At 48.2% G+C, this 21866-nt stretch overlaps 1 protein-coding gene across 1 annotated transcript in view; it reads right to left on the bottom strand.

Annotated features, from left to right (window-relative positions):
* PKN3 (protein kinase N3) overlaps positions 1 to 21866 on the bottom strand; it is a 335392-nt gene that overhangs the window by 175779 nt on the left and 137747 nt on the right. The window contains exons 8-11 of the mRNA XM_078646592.1: positions 4597 to 4706; positions 4295 to 4438; positions 3199 to 3274; positions 202 to 391 (exon numbers count right to left, since the gene is read on the bottom strand). Coding sequence (XP_078502718.1) covers positions 202 to 391; positions 3199 to 3274; positions 4295 to 4438; positions 4597 to 4706 — 520 coding nt within the window. The remainder of the gene's footprint in view (positions 1 to 201; positions 392 to 3198; positions 3275 to 4294; positions 4439 to 4596; positions 4707 to 21866) is intronic.

A 21866-nucleotide genomic window follows, 5' to 3' on the forward strand; every position in this document is an offset into this window, starting at 1 on the left:
GTGCAGGCTCAGCAAAACATAGAGAAGAGCCACTTACCTGTAACAGTACAGCGAGCAGAATGGCACTTACCTGGAACATGAGGTATCGTGAGCAAGCAGAGTGTGGGTGAAGCACCCGCCATGTACTGTGTGTTGTGTCCCAGCAGAGTGTAGGAGGCCAGGCTACCCAGGCTCAGCACTTCAGGCCCTGCTCACACTCACCTGTTGGAGTCTGGCGTGGGGCTCGGCAAGCTTTGGCCAGGATGAGCCTCCAGGCCTTCCGAGGGGTTGGTGGCAGGACCAGGCGGGCTTAGAGTGGTCAGCGAGCCGCAGGGAGGGAGGATGTTCATCATCAGCCGCCCCCAGGTGGCAATATTGATGTTCATCTGTGCAGCTCGGAGGAAGTCTTTCCCTGGGAGATGAGAAGGGGAAACACAAGTGAGTGGCAGGCGCAAACCTCCCCATATGTGCCAAGACACAAACACTTCACCCAATGCCTCCCCCCCTCCCCCGCTTCCGATCACGCCTCTGTGTCACTCATGGGAGCAGACGCTCCAACCAATGGCGAGCTCAGTCCACTCTTGAATCAAGCACCTAGAGTTTGCGCTTTGTGGCGCCTGCAATAGGCCAGTGGCCTATGCTTATTGCACAGAGCTTCCACGGAGCTGGCTTTACTTTCGGACTCAGCATTTTCAGACATGTTGTTCTTATGATTGGAAGGTTATCTTGAACTGCCTCAGAGTGACGCGAGGATCACAATGTCTATTGAAGCCTCTTTCGGGCACTCACTGCATCCCGAATGGCAGAACTTGATACACTTATTCAAAAGAGGGACAAGGCTCTATTTGAGAGGTCCAGCACTCACGCTTCTAGGAACATATACACAAAAGAGGGGTGCTTTCCCAAGGGGAGAGGGGAAACCCCAACTGCACAAGGGTGGATCCAGGCAACTGGAAAGAAGGACTTGGTGGTGGGTGGGGAGGGATCCGAATGACCAAATCTCAGTGCCCTCACACACGCAAGGGGGTGTCATGCTTCATCACAGGGCGCTCCTCGTCGAGCCGGCGTGGCAATGGAGGCTCTGCAGCGGATATCTTTTGATCTGGCCGTATAGCGTATGCGAGTGAGGGAGTACGGGTGTAGGGAGGTGCTCAAATGAATTAAAAGAGTCTAAGGGGATCCCACAAAGGATTTAATCTAACGGTACTCTCGACGCAGTAAAACCAGTGGGGATATCGGTAGTAATAATGCACTGAGATAGCTCAAAAGGTCAACATGTTTCATGCCTCGATGCCCGGCACTGACCCTCCTGGTATGCATTTTTATGGTATGTCTGTGCATTTTTTACTTTTTAAAACACGGTTTGGTAGTTTAAAATATTTATTTATTTCAATACAAAACCCACCCACCCCTAAACCCCCCAAAAACCTTAAAGCCCTTTACCCCTACCCATCACTGCACCCTACAAATCAGTTGCCCGTGCATGAACCCTAAAAAAAAACCTTTCACCTACCATCCATGAAACCTAAAACCCCCTTTCCAAAATCTAAAAACCCCATACTAATCCCTGAAATTTACAAAATACTCCTTTTTTACATGATATAACTATTTATTTACATAATTGTGGGTATATATATATATATATATATATATATATATATATATATATATATATATATATATACCCACACACCCACAATTGTGTAAATAAATACTTATATCATGTAAAAAAGGAGTATTTTGTAAATTTTGTATATATTCTCAAGAAACAAACAGTGTGGCTGACCCTGGTTAGGCACCTCAATTTCGCAGTTAATAAATAAGTCTTTATTATGTGCAAAGCACGAACGGAGCTTGCCACACGTGCGCTCCACAGTTCAACAGATACCAGACGTTTTCAAGAAAAGGACGGTGCACCAAAGAACGATATTAAAAAAACTTCCAACGTCTCCAGTCATTGAATTCTTTATTATTTCAATCTTTAAAAAGTCTCAGCCAACGCATTTCGTTCCAATGGAACTTCGTCAGGGTATTTTCCGCCATTTATCTCTGTGCCAAATAATAATTTATTTTCCTTTAGCTCTATTACATATTTGCTTGAGACTGTATTCCCATTATCTTTTTCCTGAAGTCTAGTTGTGTGTACATTAACAATGTGTATATAATTGTATATATATTTATGTAGTATGTGTTATATCTGTGTTGTATTTGCTTGTATACTTAGTGTGTTTTTATCTATGTTCATTTCAGCCCTGACGAAGTTCCGTTGGAACGAAACGCGCTGGCTGAGGCTTTTTAAAGATTGAAATAATAAAGAATTCAATGACTGGAGACGTTGGAAGTTTTTTGAATATTGTTCTTTGATGCACTGTCCTTTTCTTGAAAAAAATAAATAAAAAAATATATAAATATATACACACACACACACACACACACACTTTGTGTCATAACATTGTTGCCTCTAATTTAGAAAACTGGATTCTTTCTGCGGGGACTCAACTGGCCCCCCAGAAAACTAGTATATGCTGTAGGAAAAGTCAGTCAGCCCCACAGCTGGAGGAATAGAACTGTGTGGAAAAGGTGATTTTGTTCAGCTAAATTTTAGGTTTGCAGGTGATTCTGGGTAGGAAAACATTGGGGGATAATGCAAGCCATTCCTCAATGGACTCCCCAGGTTGTCTAGTTTTCAGAAATGTGTGGGTTTGGTAGGTTTCTCTAGATGGCCACGAGCGTGGGCCATAAAACCAGTGCCCCGTGCAAAATCTGGTCGTTTTATGATAGATAAGCTAAATGTGTCAGTACAGCTGTTTATGGGGCTGGTGTTTGGGGATTCACACATCACAGGGCAGAGTCGAACAGCTGTCTGCTTGTCGACTAGTAACCAAACAACGGGGATAGTCAGAAGAGTAACAAAACTGGGTGCACAGGAAATACAAGCCTTCTTGAAGCTTGTGTAAACCCTGGACATGGCGTCAAACTGCTTGACTTAATTAAACAAAAGCCTAAACTGTGAAAAGATACATCCACGAATAGGGAAAGAGACTGGGCTCCCCCCCCACAGAAACACTAGGATGAATGGTAGGATGAACGTTAGGGTCCCTTGAGGAGGCTGAAGGCAGCACAGCCACCTTTCCAGATCACAGACTGCCACACGGTTCACTGCACACAAACCTCCTCTCCCCGCTGTACACTCACGCCTGGAGCACAGGTACTGCCTACCTTTTTGTTTGGGAAAAATGCGTTTCTGTCGTCTGAGCCTGGGTCGTTGTTGGATGACGGGGTTACAGAAGGTCATCTGTAGGATGAGAGAGAGAATTTGGGGATGAAAACTTTGTCTCCTTTTACTGACAGCCCCCTCCTCCTGCCCCCGCGCGCTCATTCTATAGCCACCTCTTCCCTCACTTCCTAGAGCTTTTGTACATTATCTCAAGTTCTGTATCCAACTTCACCATTGTCCGCTATATTGCTAGTATCGCTTGCTTGTGTCCTTGCTCACCAGTGCCACACCATGATGAAACAACAAACCCACCCTCTACTCTTTACCAGGATTACGGACACCACTTAGTACTATGTAAAAATCCGTATTTGTAAAGCGCAAACTACTCACCCTTACGGGTCTCAAGGCGCTGGGGGCGGTTGTGGAAGTTAAGTGAGCTATTGCCCAGAGTCACACGGTGCTGAGCTGAGCTGCCGCCCGAGCTGGGGACGAACCGTGAACCCTGTGCTCTGAAGTCAGCTGCCCTGGCCGCTGCACCACACCTATCTCAGCCCTTGCCTGAAATATCTAACGTGGATCATTTGTAGAGTGCATCATATGCCTAAAGGTCTTTAGCAGGGGGTATTAAGCAGGTGAAAAGGTTTCCAAGATTAAAGAAGAGGTTTAAGCTTTTTCTGAAAAGCAAGTAGGAAGGAATAACTTTCTGGACCAGGGGAGGCGTCTCCAGAGCAGAGGTGCTACCACCGAGAATGATTTACAAATGGCTCCTCCCAGCCCCCAAGGTCTGCTAGATATCCTCTGGCCCTCTCAGCAATCTCCTGTCCTCATCTCATAATGAGCTTCACTCTCATCGCCAGACAGTCACTCATGTCCCCTCTGCCAGTTTGCGTACCTCACTGCTTACGACAGACTCCAACACTGTCCTCAAAGCATCTGTCCATTCATAGCCCGCTAATTTCTACCAGCGCCCATAACCTGACACGTCTCCCAAGATGAAGACCCCCAGATATCTCTGGACAGAAGGTACCCCGCAGATCCAGGTTCAGACGCAACTCAGGACCGGCTCGTTCTTCGTACTGCGGATCCTTCAGGCCTTACCTCGGCGTAAATCGTGCCTTGGGGCTCCAGGCTCAGACACAGTCCATGCCGCTGGTTGTCCAGGAAGTCCTCCAGTCGGACAAACTTGAGACCACAGAGCTCCCTCCAGTCCCGCCAGTGAACAGCGATCTCCAGCTCTCGGGACTGCAAGACAAGAGGCAGCATGAACGGCTGCACGGATGGCCCTCAGGCAGCAGTGATGATCAACCACAGAAACACACAAAAACCAACATCTGTCCATCCACCCGCCGACAGAGGGGTTGAGGGTGGTGGGAAAGTGGCAGGTGGTAGAGACTACTTACCCGGTCCAGCTCAATGCTGAATTTTTGGTCCCAGACGTGGCTGTTTGGTAGTCCCCAACTGGTCTGTCCAACTACTTTATTATCCACTTTGAGAACAACACGGACCTCCCCTGATGGAGAAGAAACATAGGGTTACTAAACGAGAGAGGACCAGGGTAGGAAAAACAACTGCAGTGCATTATGCTAACAGAAGCAATAACAAAAGAGGCAGGAGAAACAGGGCTAGCAACACAGAGCATCGCCTGAAAGAAAGGAAATACAATTGTGCAAATAGAATATTACAGAGGCGTCTCCTATAAACCAGCTCTACTAACCATGGCACTTCCTTTTCACTCCTTTAATGTACATATCTGTACCCGTAGGGCTCTATAGTCCTATTTCCCTGTACCCATATTTGAGCAAACTTCTGGAAAAACATATCAATAAACATCTCTGAATATTGTAGTAATAGGAGGCCTGGACCCCTCGCAGTCTGGGTACAGTCCCAGATTTAGTACGGGGTCAGCGCTAATTGCAGTCACAGACAACCTCAGGCACTCCCTGGACAATGGACAAGCAACACAACTGGTGCTGCTGGATCGGTCAGCAGCGTTTGACACGATATCCCACTCCACCCTACTGAACAGGCTAAGAAACGTTGGAATCCATAGCCTTGCCTTCCAGTGGTTGTCAAGCTTCCTAACCCACCGCACTCAAACAGTCAATCTCTGTGCCTTCCACACTCCAACATCGGAGCTGACCAAAGGTGCGCCCCCGGTATCCTACCGTATTCCCACTCTATTTAACATTTATGTGGCTCCCCTTGCGGACCTACTCAGGAAACTGGGCTTCATCCCAAACCTCATACGCTGAAGATCCCCAGCTCCTAACGGCATTTGATACAAATTCCACCAACACCCAGTTAACCTTCTCTGAAGGCGTGATAGCCATCTCGGATTGGATGAGAAATAATTTCCTTCAGCTAAATGCTAGCAAAACAGAGATTATGCTATTTGGAGAAGCACCTCTGCTCTGGTCCTCTGATTGATGGTCCACTCACCTGGGTGCTGCACCGGTCCCGAAAGTACTGGTAAAAAACTTAGGAGTACATTTAGATCAGAAACTCGCAAAGAAAGAGCAAGTTGCACCCACTGTGCGTTCCTGCTTCCACACATTAAGTCTCTTGAGAAATGTCTTCCCTTTCCTCCCTAGGACAGTCCGAAACACACTCCTTCAAGCACTAGGATTAAGTCGTCTTCAGTATTGTAATCCCCTCCTGATCTCAGCCAACGAATCCTCCCTTAACAGACTCCAGTGGTCCAAAACACCGCAGCCCACCTAGTTTCCAATGCTCCTGTCAGGACTGCCTCCTTGCCGCTACTTCTTGTACTACACTGACTGCCCTTCCGCAAGCGGATCCGTTTCAAGATCGGCTGCATAGTGCACAAGGCACTACAAGGCAACGCCCCCAGCTATCTCGCAGACAGACTCATACGATGCCAGCCTTCCAGAACCCTCCGGTCTGGCTCTAAATAGCTCCTCCTGGTACCCTGTGTAAAGAAATCTCGCATAGGTGGCAAAGCCTTCTATCATCTGGCCCCCTCTTACTGGAATCAACTTCCCTTACACCTCCGGGAATGCACCAACTATCTGCAACTCCGCAGGCTTCTTAAAACCAAACTCTTTTGAATCACCTCGTGACTGTAGCACTCCCGTGGCGCGGATATACCCCTTCAGGGGTGATTCTGGCCAATAATAAGACAAATAAATAAATTTGTGTTGTGAATCAATCAATCAGGATTTATAAAGCGCAGCGGTTCTGACCTGGTCAGAACCGGCTGCTCCACCCGCTCCTCGCCCACCTGGTATTGTATCGACCTTGCTTTTCGCTCTCGATCTCGCCTGCATTCTGTGGCTTTACTCGTAATCATTTCCTGTGCCTGATTGTACCCCCGACCTGCCTGCATTGTTTGCCATTGTATTTCTGCTGAAGATTGTGATCCCGATATTGCCTGCATCCTGCGCCTTTGCTTACGATCGTCATCTGTGCCGGATTGTACCCCCGACCTGCCTGCATTGTTTGCCATTGAATTTCTGCTGAAGATTGTGCTCCCGATATTGCCTGCATCCTGCGCCTTAGCTTACGATCGTCATCTGTGCCGGATTGTACCCCCGACCTGCCTGCATTGTTTGCCATTGTGTTTCTGCTGAAGATTGTGATCCCGATATTGCCTGCATTGTGTACCATTGTGTATTTGTACTTGCAGAACATCGTGCCCCCGATCTAGTCCTGCACTGTTTAGTTTCGCTTTTGGTGCCATCTTGTTGTGCCCCCTAGCCCGTCCCTCCACCCCGCTCCCCGCTCCCTGCCGCTGCTCCCCCGCGGCCCCACCCCCGTTCCCTACAGCATCCCAAGACCAATCCCCTCCCCACTCGCCACCCCGCTCCCGCCTCCCAGCTGCTCCTCCCTCGCTCCGCCCCCCCCACTTACCACTTATGACGGATGCACTTACGCGCAGCGTTCACGCGCAGCGGACGCGCCATATGCGCGCCAAAGGTAAGCCCGTCTACGCCCGTCCGCGCCTGGACCGCGCCCAGTGCAAGACCCCCTGGCCCCCGTAAAATCCACTCCACCCGCCTAACATACGACGCCGCAACCCTCTCTGCACTTAACACCGGCCGACTCCCCAACTGCCACCAAGCCGCCCCAGGACGCACCCATGGACCCTTCACCTGCCAATCCTGCAAGTTCTGCTGCATCAGGACCCACACTGCAACCACTACCACCAAACAGAGCCCAAACAACAACCACCTGAAGTGCATCCTGCTCAACACGCGCTCGGTCCACAAACACGCCATTGAACTATGGAACCTACTCGACACCACATCACCGGACGTCGCCTTTCTTACAGAAACCTGGATGAACACCTCATCAGCGCCCGACATCGCCATTGCCATCCCGAACGGGTACAAGATCATCCGAAAGGACCGCATCAACCAAACAGGAGGAGGCATCGCCATCGTCCACAAGAACACCATCCGCATCACGACCAGCTCAGACGACACCCTCACAGTCGCCGAACACCTTCACTTCCAGATACACACCGACCCCAAGACTACACTTAGAGGCACTCTCATATACAGACCACCAGGACCCCGCACACAATTCAGAGAAGACATCACCGACTTTATCAGTCCACACGCCCTCCCCTCCGAGGGCTACATTCTTCTAGGGGACCCCAACTTCCACCTGGAGAAGAACAACGACAGCAACACCACCACCCTTCTGGACAACCTCGCTAATCTCGGACTCAAACAACTGGTAAACACCCCCACCCACCACGCCAGACACATGCTCGACCCAATCTTCTCCTCCAGCAAGCACGTTTCCTTCAATCACGCCACAGGACTCCACTGGACAGACCACAGCTGCGTCCACTTCAACTTTAAAAAGACCTTGACCCACCACCACCCACAACAAGTCCCCCGCAGAAACTGGAACAAAATTACCACCGACCAGCTCACCACATCTCTAAACGAAAACCCTCTCGCCAAATCATCGGACCCTAATCAAGCATCCATCAATCTCGCACAATGGATCACCCACTCCGCTGACGAATTAGCACCCCTGAAAAACCATCACAACAACAAAGGTAGCAAAAAAGCCTCCTGGTTCAATGACAACCTCAAGAACTCCAAAAAGAACTGCCGCACCCTCGAGAAAACCTGGCAAAAAAACCCAACCACAGACAACATGTCCGCCCTCAAGGACGCCACCCGCAAACACCACCAGCTGATCCGATCCTCCAAGAAATCAGCATTCAAGGATCGAATCGACAACAACGCCCACAACAGTAAGGAACTCTTCAGCATCGTCAAAGAGTTTACCAATCCCTGTGCCGTCTCCAACGACATCACCCCCTCTCAAGACCTCTGCGACTCTCTAGCCTTGTTCTTCCACAGCAAGATCGCCGACATACACAACAGCTTCGGCGACCAGACCACCCCCTTACCACCAAACTAAAGCCCCCCACCACCACCCTTTGCTCCTGGAACCCAATCAGCACCGAAGACACCATCCGCCTGATGAACTCCATTCACTCCGGATCACCAACCGACCCATTCCCCCACCACATCTTCAACAAGGCCAACTCCATCATAGCACCCCATCTCCGAGATATCATCAACTGCTCTCTCAACAACGCTACCTTCCCGGAAAGCTGGAAACATGCCGAACTTAGTGCCCTCCTGAAGAAACCTACAGCAGATCCAACCGAACTTAAGAACTACCGCCCCCATCTCTCTCCTCCCTTTCCCTGCCAAAGTCATAGAGAAGGCCGTCAACAGTCAGCTCGCCGCCTTCCTCGAGTCCAACGGCTCCCTTGACCCCTCACAGTCCGGATTCCGAGCCAAACACAGCACAGAGACCGCCCTCATGGCAGCCACAGACGACATCCGAACACTATTAGACAACAGGGAAACAGCTGCCCTCATCCTCCTTGACCTATCCGCAGCGTTTGACACGGTCTGTCATAGCACCCTAGTACAACGCCGGGATACAAGGAAAAGCATTGGATTGGATCATCTCGTTCCTCGCCGGAAGAACCCAGAGAGTCCGCCTCCCCCCTTTCAGGTCAGAGGCCTCCAAAGTCATATGCGGCGTTCCACAAGGATCTTCGCTCAGCCCCACCCTCTTCAACGTCTACATGAGCCCCCTCGCACCCATCACACGCCAGCACAACCTCAACATCATCTCCTACGCTGATGACACACAGCTGATCCTCTCCCTCAGCAAAGACCCAAACACCGCCAAAACCAACCTACACGAAGGGATGAAAGACGTAGCAGAATGGATGAAGAACAGCCGCTTAAAACTGAATTCTGACAAGACGGAAGTCCTCATCCTAGGATCATCCCCCTCTGCATGGGACGACTCGTGGTGGCCACCGGCACTTGGCAGCGCACCCAAACCAACGGACCATGCTCGTAACCTGGGATTCATCCTAGACTCCTCCCTCTCAATGACCAGACAAGTCAACGCAGTCTCGTCCTCTTGCTTTAACATATTACGTATGCTCAGAAAGATCTTCCGCTGGCTCCCCACCGAAACAAGAAAGACAGTCACCCAAGCACTTGTCACAAGCCGACTGGACTACGGAAACACCCTCTATGCCGGAACCACAGCCAAATTACAAAAAAAACTCCAACGAATTCAGAACGCCTCCGCCCGACTCATCCTAGACATACCCCGCCACAACCACATATCCGATCACCTGAGAGACCTCCACTGGCTCCCCGTAAACAAGAGAATAACATTCCGTCTCCTCACCCAGGCACACAAAGCTCTCTACGATCTAGGACCCAAATACCTCAACACGCGCCTGACCTTTTACACCCCCACCCGCCAACTCCGATCGTCCAATCAAGCCCTTACCGCGATTCCACGCATCCGAAGAGCTACCATGGGAGGAAGATCTTTCTCCTACTTAGCGGCCAAGACCTGGAACTCTCTCCCCACCCACCTCCGCCTTCCACAGAACCACCTCTCCTTCAGAAAACAACTCAAAACCTGGCTATTTGATAAGTAGCGAACACCCCCCCCCCCCAAGCGCCTTGAGCCCCTCTGGGTGAGTAGTGCGCTATACAAATCTTGACTTGACTTGAATAGGGAATCCAGGTGCTTGCAGGACCAAGAAGCTCATCAAGGGCCATGCAGAATTCCGGAGGGGAGGTGTTGGTCCAGAGGTGCGTGGGGAGGCTGGGCCGAGTCTTTGCTGAGGTATGGTAAAAGAAGCTTCCTCCACTTCTGCTTCGGTAGATGCACAGAGTATGGGTGTTGGACTTGGCCCTTCTGGCAGGTTCACCCCTGAACTTTTTGCCTGGTATTATTAAATAATTATCGTGATTACTGGTCTTTGCGCACTTTGTAAAGTGCGTGCGCTCCCTGAGTGCGTGTGTGAGATTGGCCTGCCCTCCCAGAGGAATGCATGGGGAATGTATGTGTCCCTGGTAGTTCCTGATGCGTGGGGTGTGCAGGCTCGAGTCTGGTATGTGAGGACTCGTGTGATTGAATGCTGCGCAAAGGTATGTGCTGCGTGTTTGTGTCTAATATGGAAGTGCCACTTCTAGAAGTGTGCCTGTCTGTGCAGTGAATGTGCTGGCTTGTGATTGGCTGGAGCTGGCTGGGGTGCCAGGCTCCATGAGTCATGATGGGTCTGCCTGGTGGGGAGTGTTGAGATTAGCATGTGTGATGTGAGGGAGTGGTGCACCTGGGTCCTGAATAGGGCTGGGCTTTCCCCACACAATGCTGGCTCCGCCCTGAGACGAAGGAATTCACTGTATAAAAAGGGGCTGTGTCCCCTTACAAAATGTTCTTGTGTCCAACTCGAATCTACCAGGGGCATGCTGCTGCTGGGTCACAGGGGGAGGCTTGCCTCCCTGGGCCCTGCCCAGCCCCTGGACTACTGATGTCCTGGACCCATGAAGGACTCTTGTTGCTGGACTTTTTGTTCCTCTAAGGCCTGGGGGCGCTTGATTCCTTCTCTAAGCGCCTGGAAGTGCTTGTTCTTTGCCCTAGAGCTTGGGAGCGCTTTATCTTGCCATTAGCGCTGGGAGCGCTTCTACTTTTGAGCCCCTAGCGCCTGGAAACGCTTTATTGAGCCCCTAGCGCCCAGAGTGCTTTATTTTCACATGTGCGACTGCCCACGCCGCTTGTGGCCGTACTCTGGCCTCTTGAGTCCCCTGGCAGGTGCCCACCCCGCCAGGGACCTTGCCGCTGGGTTGTGGTTCCTATTTTGAGGGAGCCGACCCCTCGTGATATCCCCGAGATCACCGCCGCGGCCCCGAGCTCTCCCTGACCCCAGAGAAGGCAGCCTCCGGCATCCCCACCCGGCCGCGCTGGGATTGGCCCAGCCGGCTGAGCCTCCCGCCGCGTCATCGGGGGGGGGAGCCGAAGAAGCAGGAAGCGGCGGGAACCTACTCCGCGCTCCTGCCCTGCCTAAAGATGACCGTCTCTGTTCCCCCTCCCCCCGGGGCTCCCAAGAGCGAGGGAGAGCCCCGGAGAGCGAGAGGAGGCCGCGACACCCGAGAGTCCCGAGGAGCGGAAGCTCTCATGACAGCCGCCGCGAGACCCGGTGAGTTCCTTGAAGGAGGAGGGGGCATCGGGGCACATTGCCGGTGCCCGCCCCTCCCCTCCAGTGCGAGTGCCTTTGTGCTAAGAGGCCCGTGGGGCCTCACTTGATGCCGAGTCCTCCGAGAGGGACTCCACCAACCGCCTAACTTGATTTACGAGCCTGAGAGGCTCCCCAGTGCCCCAGTTGTTCTCGAGTCCCCCGGGAGGGACTCCAACGTTCGGGGCCATTTGTTCTGAGAGCCCCGAGAGGCTCAAGGCACCACAATTGTTTTGAGAGCCCACGAGAGGCTCTTGGCTCCTTTTGTGTATATGTCGAGTCCCCAGAGGAGGGACTCCAACGAAGGTCCCACATTGTTCTCGAGCCCTGAGAGGCTCCAACATTGGCAGCATGGCTTGAGAGCCACGGGGGCATAGTTCTTTTGGCCACCGAGCCTGCGAGGCTCACAGGTGGTTCTTGGCCCCTTAATGGTTTCTAGAGCCCCAAAAGAGAGCCAGTTCTTACAGCTGCCCAGCACTTAGTGGGCAGCTGCTCCGTTTAGGCCCCTGACATTGCGACACAGGGCGTCCTAGCCTCAGAGAGGCCAGTTGGCCTGGGTATAGTATGAGTTCATGCTAATGTGATTTCTGCGAATTATTCTGTGCTGCACCTCTGAATGTGTTTTGATGCATTATGTGCCTTGTTCTTACATCGCTGAATGTATGTTTATGCATCATGTGTTTTGTTCCCAGGCCTGTACCCCTAAATGTATGGTGATATTTAGTTGGTTGTTTTCTCCTAGTACAGGTGTTCCATGTGAGGTCCTGGTTCCCTGTGTAATATTCTCCTACGGTGGTTAGGGTTGCGTAGGTGGTACTTACCTGGTACCAGTAGTTACTGGTTGTGTGCTAAAGTGATTATTATTCTATGATCTACAACGTGCTATTTCTAACAGTATTTCTAGTTCTAAAAGTGCTGATTCCTGACAGTGGTCCAGGTGGCCCTGTCTTGTACATATCCCCTGTAAATTCTGCCCGTGCCCATTGTAAAGTGTGTGTTTTTATCTAATGTGTTTTGGTGTAATACAAAGGCTATTTTTTATATAACCTTGTGTGGAGTTTCCTTTGTGGTGGGCCTTTGGTTGTTGTTGCTGGGGGTGCGTGCGCAAACACTTAACTCACATCGCCTCCAAGTTTAGCCTTACTGCTTGTGCTACGTTACCAAGGTGGTAAGCAGGGGTTATCTTGGCGTGTAACTCCCTTGCCCTGACGTGGAAGTGGTGGTCTCTGACTGACTTTGGCGCCAGCCCTGGCCAGCCGGGGATCCCATTTCTAACAATGGGCAAGAGAAAGGAAGGCAGAGCGTAGTCTTCGATGGTTAGTGGAAGTTCAGTCGGTGGTTAATGTAGGCGGGTCCTTGGTTGTGAATAGTCCTTTTGCCTCCAAGGGGGAACGGACAGAAAAAGTATTTAAGCAAATCCCATGATTGGTGTGTAAATCTGTTACTGTATTTGATTAAGTGGGGGATTTCGTATCAAAGCCATTTTCTTTACCGTGTGGTGTCCCCCTCAAGGGTCATCACTTGGCCCTACGCTCTTCAACATTTATGTATCCCGGGCCAGACTAATCAGTACATTTGGCTTCTTGTCAGTAGCATATTCGGATGATACGCAAATTGTAGTGTCAACCTCCGGTAATGTAGCCGAGGCCGCGCACCATTTTAATGGCTGTAGGGACGCAGTTCTTAATTAGATGAACAACAATAGCCTCAAGCGGAACCTCGGATGAAACCTTCTGGAACCAATCTTGGTGGCCTCAGACTCTGGGCCTTCCCCCTACTCCAGTGTCTAAAGTCAGGACTACGGGGGTGAGTCTTGACTCAGACTCTTTTATCGACCAGATTAATACACTTACTTCATCTTGGGTTTTTTTCTGCTGAAAACTCAAACGAGCAATCTTCCCTTTTATTCCAGTCTACCCTCAGAAGCTCTGCGTCACTGCGCTGGTTCTGTCCAGGCTGGATTATTGTAATGTCCTATATTTGGGCATTCATCAACAGTCACTTAAGATGCTTCAGATACTGCAGAATGCAGCAGCCCGCCTTCGGAAGAGAACCCCCAAGCTCAAGTCTGTCTCCGCAGCTTTAGTGGAGCTCCCCCGGCTGTCAATTATGACGGGTAATCTCAAATGTCAGCCAAACTTGTCCTGTTTCAGAAAACATCTCAAAACTTGGCTGCTTTCATTTCCCCGATGATGTTAATTTATTTAGGGCCATATGTAGGTAAATGGCATTTACCGAATCGTAAATACCGAATTTTACCGATTAAGTATTTACAAATCGGTAAATGCCATGTAGGTAATTATTCTGTAACAATTACCGAATCGGTAAGAATCGGTAATTACAGATTCGGTATTTGCCATTGATTCCTATGGGCATTGAAGCCCATAGGATTCAATAGCAAATACCGATTCGGTAATTACCGAATCTGTAAAATTACCGATTTTACAAGGGGGACAGGGTGTCACTTTGACACCCTGTTGCACCCCTGTGTCTGGCTTGTGTGCCATGTGACACACATACATGCCCTTAGAGCATGTCTGTGTGCGACATGGCACAGGTGTACATGCACAGATGTGCACAGATGTGCATGTACACAGGAATTCGTTATTTACCATACAATAATATTTCATGGTAAATAACGAATTCCTAAGGGCCTGTGGCACTGTTTCCTACATCCCATATTACCGATTCTGTACATTTACCGATTCGGTAATTTACAGATTCGGTAAATTTACCGCTTCGGTAAATATACAGAATCGGTAATATTTTGGCCACCTACATCTGAAACTCAAAATACCGGTCGGTAACGGCCGAAATCGGCTGTTACCGACCGGTATTTGGCCACCTACATATGGCCCTTGGGGGCACATGCATCATTGGTTTTTGCATTCGCAAACGGTGCGAATTGCAAAATTCGGCCGTTTGTGAATGCAAAAAATATTTTTGGGATGCATCACTTTTTTTTTTTTTTTTCGCAATTTAAGAAATCGCAATTTTTTGCAATTTCTTAAATTGCTATAGCATTTAAGAAATCGCAAATTTTGCGATTTCTTAAATGCCAAGCATGATTTTTTTTAAATTGCGAATTCGCAATTAGGAAGGGGAAAATTACCATGAAGTAAACCTTCATGGTAATTTGCGAAAAGTTTTAAAAATGCACAAAAGTGCATTTTTTAAACTTATATTTTACACACACACATGCCCTTGGGACATGTGTGGGAGTAAAATGTACTTACGTGACATTTCAGGGGTGCAGGGGGGGTCCTTTGGACCCCCCCTGCACCCTTGAAATTGAATTCTTATTTTGCGATTCCTTATTTGCGAATTCGCAAAATGAGAATGCCTTCCCATTGATTCCTATGGGCCTCTAGGCCCATAGGAATCAATGTAATGCGATTGCTTAATTGCGATTCGCAATTAAGGAATCGCAAATAAAGAAAATTAAGGAATCGCAAAAACTTTTGCAATTTCTTGATGCATAGGATTTTGCAATTCCTAAATTGCGATTCCTTAATTTTCGCAATTTAGGAATCGCAAATTCCTACAATGATGCATGTGGCCCCATGTGTTTTAAAGATCGCAAACCTGACCCGTGAGGGTATCAGAGCGCTTTACAAGGTTTACAGAAGTGAACACACAAAAGGCATAGAAGTACAGAAGTATACAAACCGGTTCCCTTGTGGTAAATAAATAAATAATACCCTATTTTTGACTAGACTTATAGCATAACAGATAGCTCAATAAATAAGAGTCAAGATTCGAGGTAGTAGGAGTTTCTGCAGGTTTATTACAGCATAAGGACAGGATCAGGACAACCTGCATAGGAACAGAACGACAGGGCCCAGCAGGACAACTGGGGCCCAACAGGGGAAAAGAGGCCCAGCAGCTGCTGGGGCTAGGTCTGGGATGAGCGCGCTAACATTCAATAACAAAACACAGGCATATATACATAGCGCGAACACATAGCATTACATTGCAGTAGGCGTAGCAGTGGGTGGAGCAGAAAGCGTGACGCGTAGCAGTCGCGAAAGATAACAGTAAAAAGAGGTGTAACTGGGAGTATACAGAGACATGTGATGCAAACGTAACAGAATATGTCATGAATGGGCGGAAACATAGGAGGGGGCTACCTAAGGAGCCGGGACCTCTGACCTGATGGTGCGCGAAAACTGGCAATGACGTGTTACTAGGAGAAGCTGGGGGCTATGAACTCTGTGCTAGGAGCAGAGACTAGAGTCTGGAGGGTCGGAGCGACATGTACCTAAACCCTATCTGGTATCTAATGTTTAGGGAACATATTGATATAAACTAGAAGTCATGAGGGGAAAAGCTAACTTGACTCTAAGACTGGATCATGCATTATTCTACATGTAGTGCGTGATGAGGAATACTAAATGACCATTAAATACAGTATTTCTCTAACCTGGAGACGAGAAGGCTAGACAATGACGGAAACTATTGATGCAGTTCAGTAGCTTAGGAATGCAGAAGAGGAGGACTGAACTGATAACTGGAACTATAACATACTCTTGGCAGACTCAGAGGCAGAGCCAAGCTGCACCGGGCACTGCGAGGCAGGAAGTAAGTGAAGGGTCGAGGATACAGGTGGGGGCTGTATCGCTCCTCAGCGAGGCTTTCAGGAGACAGGAGCTGAATCTGATGTCTGGGCCCTTTTGAGGCCTGGAAACGGGGACTTTATAATGGAATAACGTGCACACTGGGAAACGTGGCAACATTACTTTACATAGGCCTGATATTCGTAGTATTCACGAGGACTGGAAACTGACATATCAGAGGTGGACACAACTGTAATTGCGTCATTAACCAGGCATGGGGAATAACATATGCATATTGGTCATGCACACAACATATGATGGATGAGGCGTAGGGACACAGAACATGGCAAAATTTACTTTTCCACATTCCCTCCTTGTCACTACGTTTCCATCAGGAAACATCAATTTTCATGATACCATCTATCATTTCATACAGTACCATTTGCTCGTCTCGAATTATCTTGGAACGGGATTTAGAACGGGGCTTAGGACTAGGAATACAAGAGGTAGCACACATGCTGCAAATCGCAGGGCCACATTGTATACAGAGGCAGCAGCTAAATATGATTGCTACTGCAATACCTAGAAAGGACAGGACTTTCCATCCCCATGCGGAAATTATATTCCAGAACCAACCGGACCATGTCCAGGTGCCTGGATCTTGATGTAACAGATGGGCAATTTTATGGAGTCTGGTTATAGCTGAATAAACAGACGGCGCGTTATTTGGAATGAAAATGCAGCAACTAGATCCGATGACTCTACAGGCCCCGCCCCTATCGGCCAGTATGACGTCAAGGACGAGACGATTTTGCAAAACGACAAATCTCATAGCAGATTGTTCTTCGGTTAAGTTACCTAGAGCAGAGGCAGTCTCATTAACTACAGCTTCAAGGGTTCTTGTTAACCTACGGATCAGTTTACTATTCTGGACAGGTCCTACAAAGAAGAAGAAACCTTTATTGAAATCTGTATACTGTTCTAGAGTAGTTTCAGTATAATCGACAATTGGGGACTCCCTTCTATGTCTAATGTGTACTAGATGTGTGTTTCTGTGATAATCAGATGGGGCTAGAAAAACAGGTGGCAGTAGGAAAGCAATGTAACAAGTTCCCTCCCAATCGAGGGGCAGACGGACATATGCGGTCTGACCACAAATAAAATAAGAATGACGTGAAGCTTTGAAAACAGATTTCCCACTGTCACTATACTTGATAATAGTAGTACATTCACTATGACCTATATGTACAGAACCATAACTACGGACACATAATTCGCCTTTGACAGGTAGTACTGAAATAGCAGGTAAGTCTGGAGTAGTATCAGACTGAATATTCAGGACCATGAAATTCGACGAATAATTCCCTAAATTATAAACTTCATTTTCTAGATCTAAACCTGTTCTGTGGGGAAAACCTTGCTTGTCTGGAAAACATGTACTGTTAAGAAAAGACATATCTGTTGAGGATGACGTTAACGTGGACCATGCTCCACACGAACCATTATGTGAGAATGGATAAGGAAACAGTGGCAGAACTCCCTTCGGTGTCTGGAAAGGGGGGAGTCGACCACACACCCAACAATTAGTGGCATTGCTGGTCTGGTGTGAATAATGTAACATACGGATGAATGTGTTGTTGCGCATAGCGAGGCGGTAAGAATATTCGTGAGGAGGCAGATCACTAAACGTGTGCTCTACTGTAGCATTAGCAGACATATTTACATGAGGAACTGGAAAACACAGGAAAAGTGCGTAGCTGGTGCAAGAAATCATTATGCTGAGAAATAATATGAAACTCAGAAAAACGATACATTGAAGTGAACTTCGACTGACTCTCTCACTATGGGGGTCTATTTTATACATGTCAGAAACAATTTAACCGTTTCACCTAGGGGAGGACTTATACAATCAAACTGACTGACTTATTTTACTAGACCTTAATTTGAGCTTATACTCCTGCTGCGGAGTTTTCTCTAACAAGGGAGGGGTTGTAATAATGTCTTGTGCGGGACAGTCCTTTAAAACAATGTTCTGGCAATCTTTCGAATCCTGGACATCCTTGGAAATGTTCTTGGAGACTGATTTCAATCCATTGAAAAGTTTTACATGAGAAAGGTGGACCCACCCCTTCCTGCCTTCCAACTTGACGGCAGTACGGGTGGTCAAGAGGACCTGACGTGGCTCCTTCCAACGTGGTTCCAGCGGACTTGATCTGTCAAAATTTCTGATCATCACAAGGGAGCCTGGAACGATCTCGTGCGGTGCCACCTCGGTATTGTCTGGAAATGCGGCGGCAACCTGTGAACGACATGAGTTGAGGGCAGACATCAAGGAAGCTAGGTAATCTGTCAGCATATTACATGAAACATCGGTAATACTTCGGGGTCTAGGTGTACCCCACATGTTAGGGGGGCGGCCGAATACGACCTCATACGGGGACAGACCTGATCTGGAATGTGCGACCATGCGCATATAAAACAAAGCGACTGGTAGAGCTACTAGCCAGTCCACACCTTTTTCTTTACAGACTTTAGCAATACGGATTTTCAGGGTCTGATTATGTCTTTCGACTAGACCGGCTGCTTCAGGATGGCGTACACAATGGAACTTCCACTGGTACCCTAACAACAGGGAAACGTGTTTCATGAGTTCAGATGAGAATGGCTGGCCGTTATCAGAATATACGACTCTAGGGAGTCCGTATCTAGGGAAGAATTCACGAACCAACTGCTTGGCAGTGGTCGCGGCTGTGTAATCTGGGACTGGATATGCTTCTGTCCACCTGGACAAAGCGCATACTACTACAAGGACATACTTGAAACCTCGACATCGCTCCATTTGAATATAATCCATCTGGAGGACTTCAAAAGGGTGGTCAGGAGGCTGGAAACCACCTTGTTCCACCGGGACACTTTTACCTGGATTAAACTGACAACATATCATACAGGTGCGGACTTTCTGCTTGGCTGCAGCTCGTAAATGCTTGTTGAACCAAATGTTCTGGATACTGTCTAACATAGCTTTTTCTCCTAAATGTGCTGGACTATGTGCGGTATTGATAATGACTTGAACCATAGAGTCGGGGAGAAACCATGTGGCTCTACCCTTCGTTAACCATCCTTGATCTGTCTGGACCCCTCCTTGTTCAGACCATTTCTTGATTTCTTCAGGAGTAGCATGTAACTGGATATCTATGACATCTTGTGTAGGGTCCTTAACTGTCATGCATGTAATCGGATCTGGAGTATGTATCTGATTAACTGGAATGTCTGGAGTCTGTGCTGTAAGCTTGGCTGTGCGATCTGCTAGATCGTTACCTTGGGAAATAATGTCGGTGACTTTCGTATGTGCTTTGCATTTCATGATAGCAATGGATGTCGGTAAATGTATGGCATCTAACAGGGCTTGAATAAGGAGACCATGCTGAATCTTGGTTCCATGAGAAGTCATGAAACCTCTCTCCTGCCAGAGCACTCCGAAGTCGTGTACAACTCCGAATGCGTAACGTGAATCTGTGTAAACATTAACTTTCAGGTTCTTGGCATGTATACAGGCTTGTGTCAGAGCGACTAGCTCTGCTGCTTGAGCGGACAGGGTGTCAATACGGTGTGTTTCAATAACTTCAGTGTCAGTAGTCACTGCATACGCGGCTACTAGTTCTCCTGTACTAGTTCTCATACATGAACCATCCACATAAAGTGTCAGGTCAGGATCTGATAACGGAATGTCTGTCAGGTCTTGTCTTGGCTTAGTCGTAATGTTAACTACTTCCACACAATCATGTGGGTCAGAATTTGAATTAACTGATGGTAACAGTGTAGCAGGATTCAGAACGTTGCAGCGTCTAATGTCTATGTGTGGCTGGAACAGTGTTAATTCATAACCCGTTAAACGTGCAATTGTCAAGTGCTGAGTTTGTGTTCGGTTTAAAAGAACTTCTACTGAATGTGGGACTTGTACTGTCAGAGAATGTCCTAAAACTATGGAATCACTTTGTCTGATAGCTAGTGCTGTGGCTGCAACTGACTTGAGGCACGCAGGCAATGCCTGGGCGACTGGATCTAATGTGCTCGAAAAATAAGCACAGGGCTTGTATTGACCTGCTTGATCTTGTGTGAGAACAGATAATGCTGTACCTTCGCGTTCAGTAACGAAAAGTGTAAAAGGCTTACTGTAGTTCGGTGTAGCTAGAACTGGAGCTTGACATAGGGCTTTCTTTAACTCGTTGAAACTAAGTGTATGTTCAGATGTCCAATGGAGGACAGTCGATACGGCTGCCTCCTGTGTCGTTAACTGTATCAGTGGCTTGGCTAGAAATGCATACTGGGGAATCCATTGTCTACAATAAGAAGTAAGGCCGATAAAGGCACGTACCTCCTTCTGGGTTCTGGGCTGGGGAAGACTCGCTATTAACTGGATACGGTCTGGTGTCAACTGCCTACCCCTCTTGGACAGCAAGTGTCCTAAGTATACCACTTGCTGGACACAGAATTGAAGCTTCGAAGGTGACACCTTGTGCCCCATCTCGGCTAGAAAATACAGAACTGTAAGTGATGCTCGCTCGCAGTCACGTTCAGAACGGGCTGTGATCAGTAGATCATCGACATACTGGAGCAGGGCAGTGTCAGTTGGCATGTGAATATTGTCTAGTTGTCTCTTGAGTGCTTGACTATAAATACTAGGACTTTCTGTGAAACCTTGAGGAGCGCGTGTAAACATATAGCTCCTTCCATTTAAACAGAATCCGAAAAGAAACTGGCTGTCTGGATGAATCGGAACACTAAAAAATGCATTCTTGAGGTCTATGACAGTGAAAAACATGGCTTCGGAATCAATGGCTGTTAACAGGGAAGAGATGTCTGGGACAACTGGGTACTGCGGAATAATACATTTATTAAGCTCTCGTAAATCAATCACTAATCGATATACTGGGGGTGCATTCGGATCAGTACGTTTCATGACTGGAATGATCGGAGAATTGCATACATTGGAGTCAGTTTCTACAACTACTCCTTGAGCCATGAGCTCGTCAATAATTTTGGATAAGGCTGCTACAGCCTCAGGTGGCAATCTGTACTGTCTGATTCGGGGTAACACTACACCTGGCTTGAGAGTCACACGATGGGGTGTGATTTGCATGTAACCTACATCAGTTGGACCTTGCGCCCATAAATGCTGCGGAACATTAGACAATCTTGAATCAAAATCTCGTAATACATAGTGACCCTTAAAGTCACGTAGGAACAGACGTATTCCCTCTGGGGAACAGCAAATAACTGCACCTAACTCTTTCAGTGTCTTAATACCTAATAGATTTTCTGGACATGACTTAGTAAGTAACAGATCAGTAGTACGGGACAATGGACCTACTTCTAGAGTGACTGGCTTAGATATCTCATTAACTATTGGTTTTCCTGAAAATCCAAGGGAAACATTTCTTGAGCCTGAGAGCGGAGCCCCTGGAACTTCGGCATGACTAATTGTGGTCCTACTTGCCCCTGTATCGATCAAAAATTTTCTGTCTTTCCCTAATACTTGACTGTGAACATAGGGACCTTCTTGATC

This window comes from Lissotriton helveticus, chromosome 5_2 (genome assembly GCF_964261635.1).
Source record: "Lissotriton helveticus chromosome 5_2, aLisHel1.1, whole genome shotgun sequence".
NCBI lineage: Eukaryota > Metazoa > Chordata > Amphibia > Caudata > Salamandridae > Lissotriton > Lissotriton helveticus.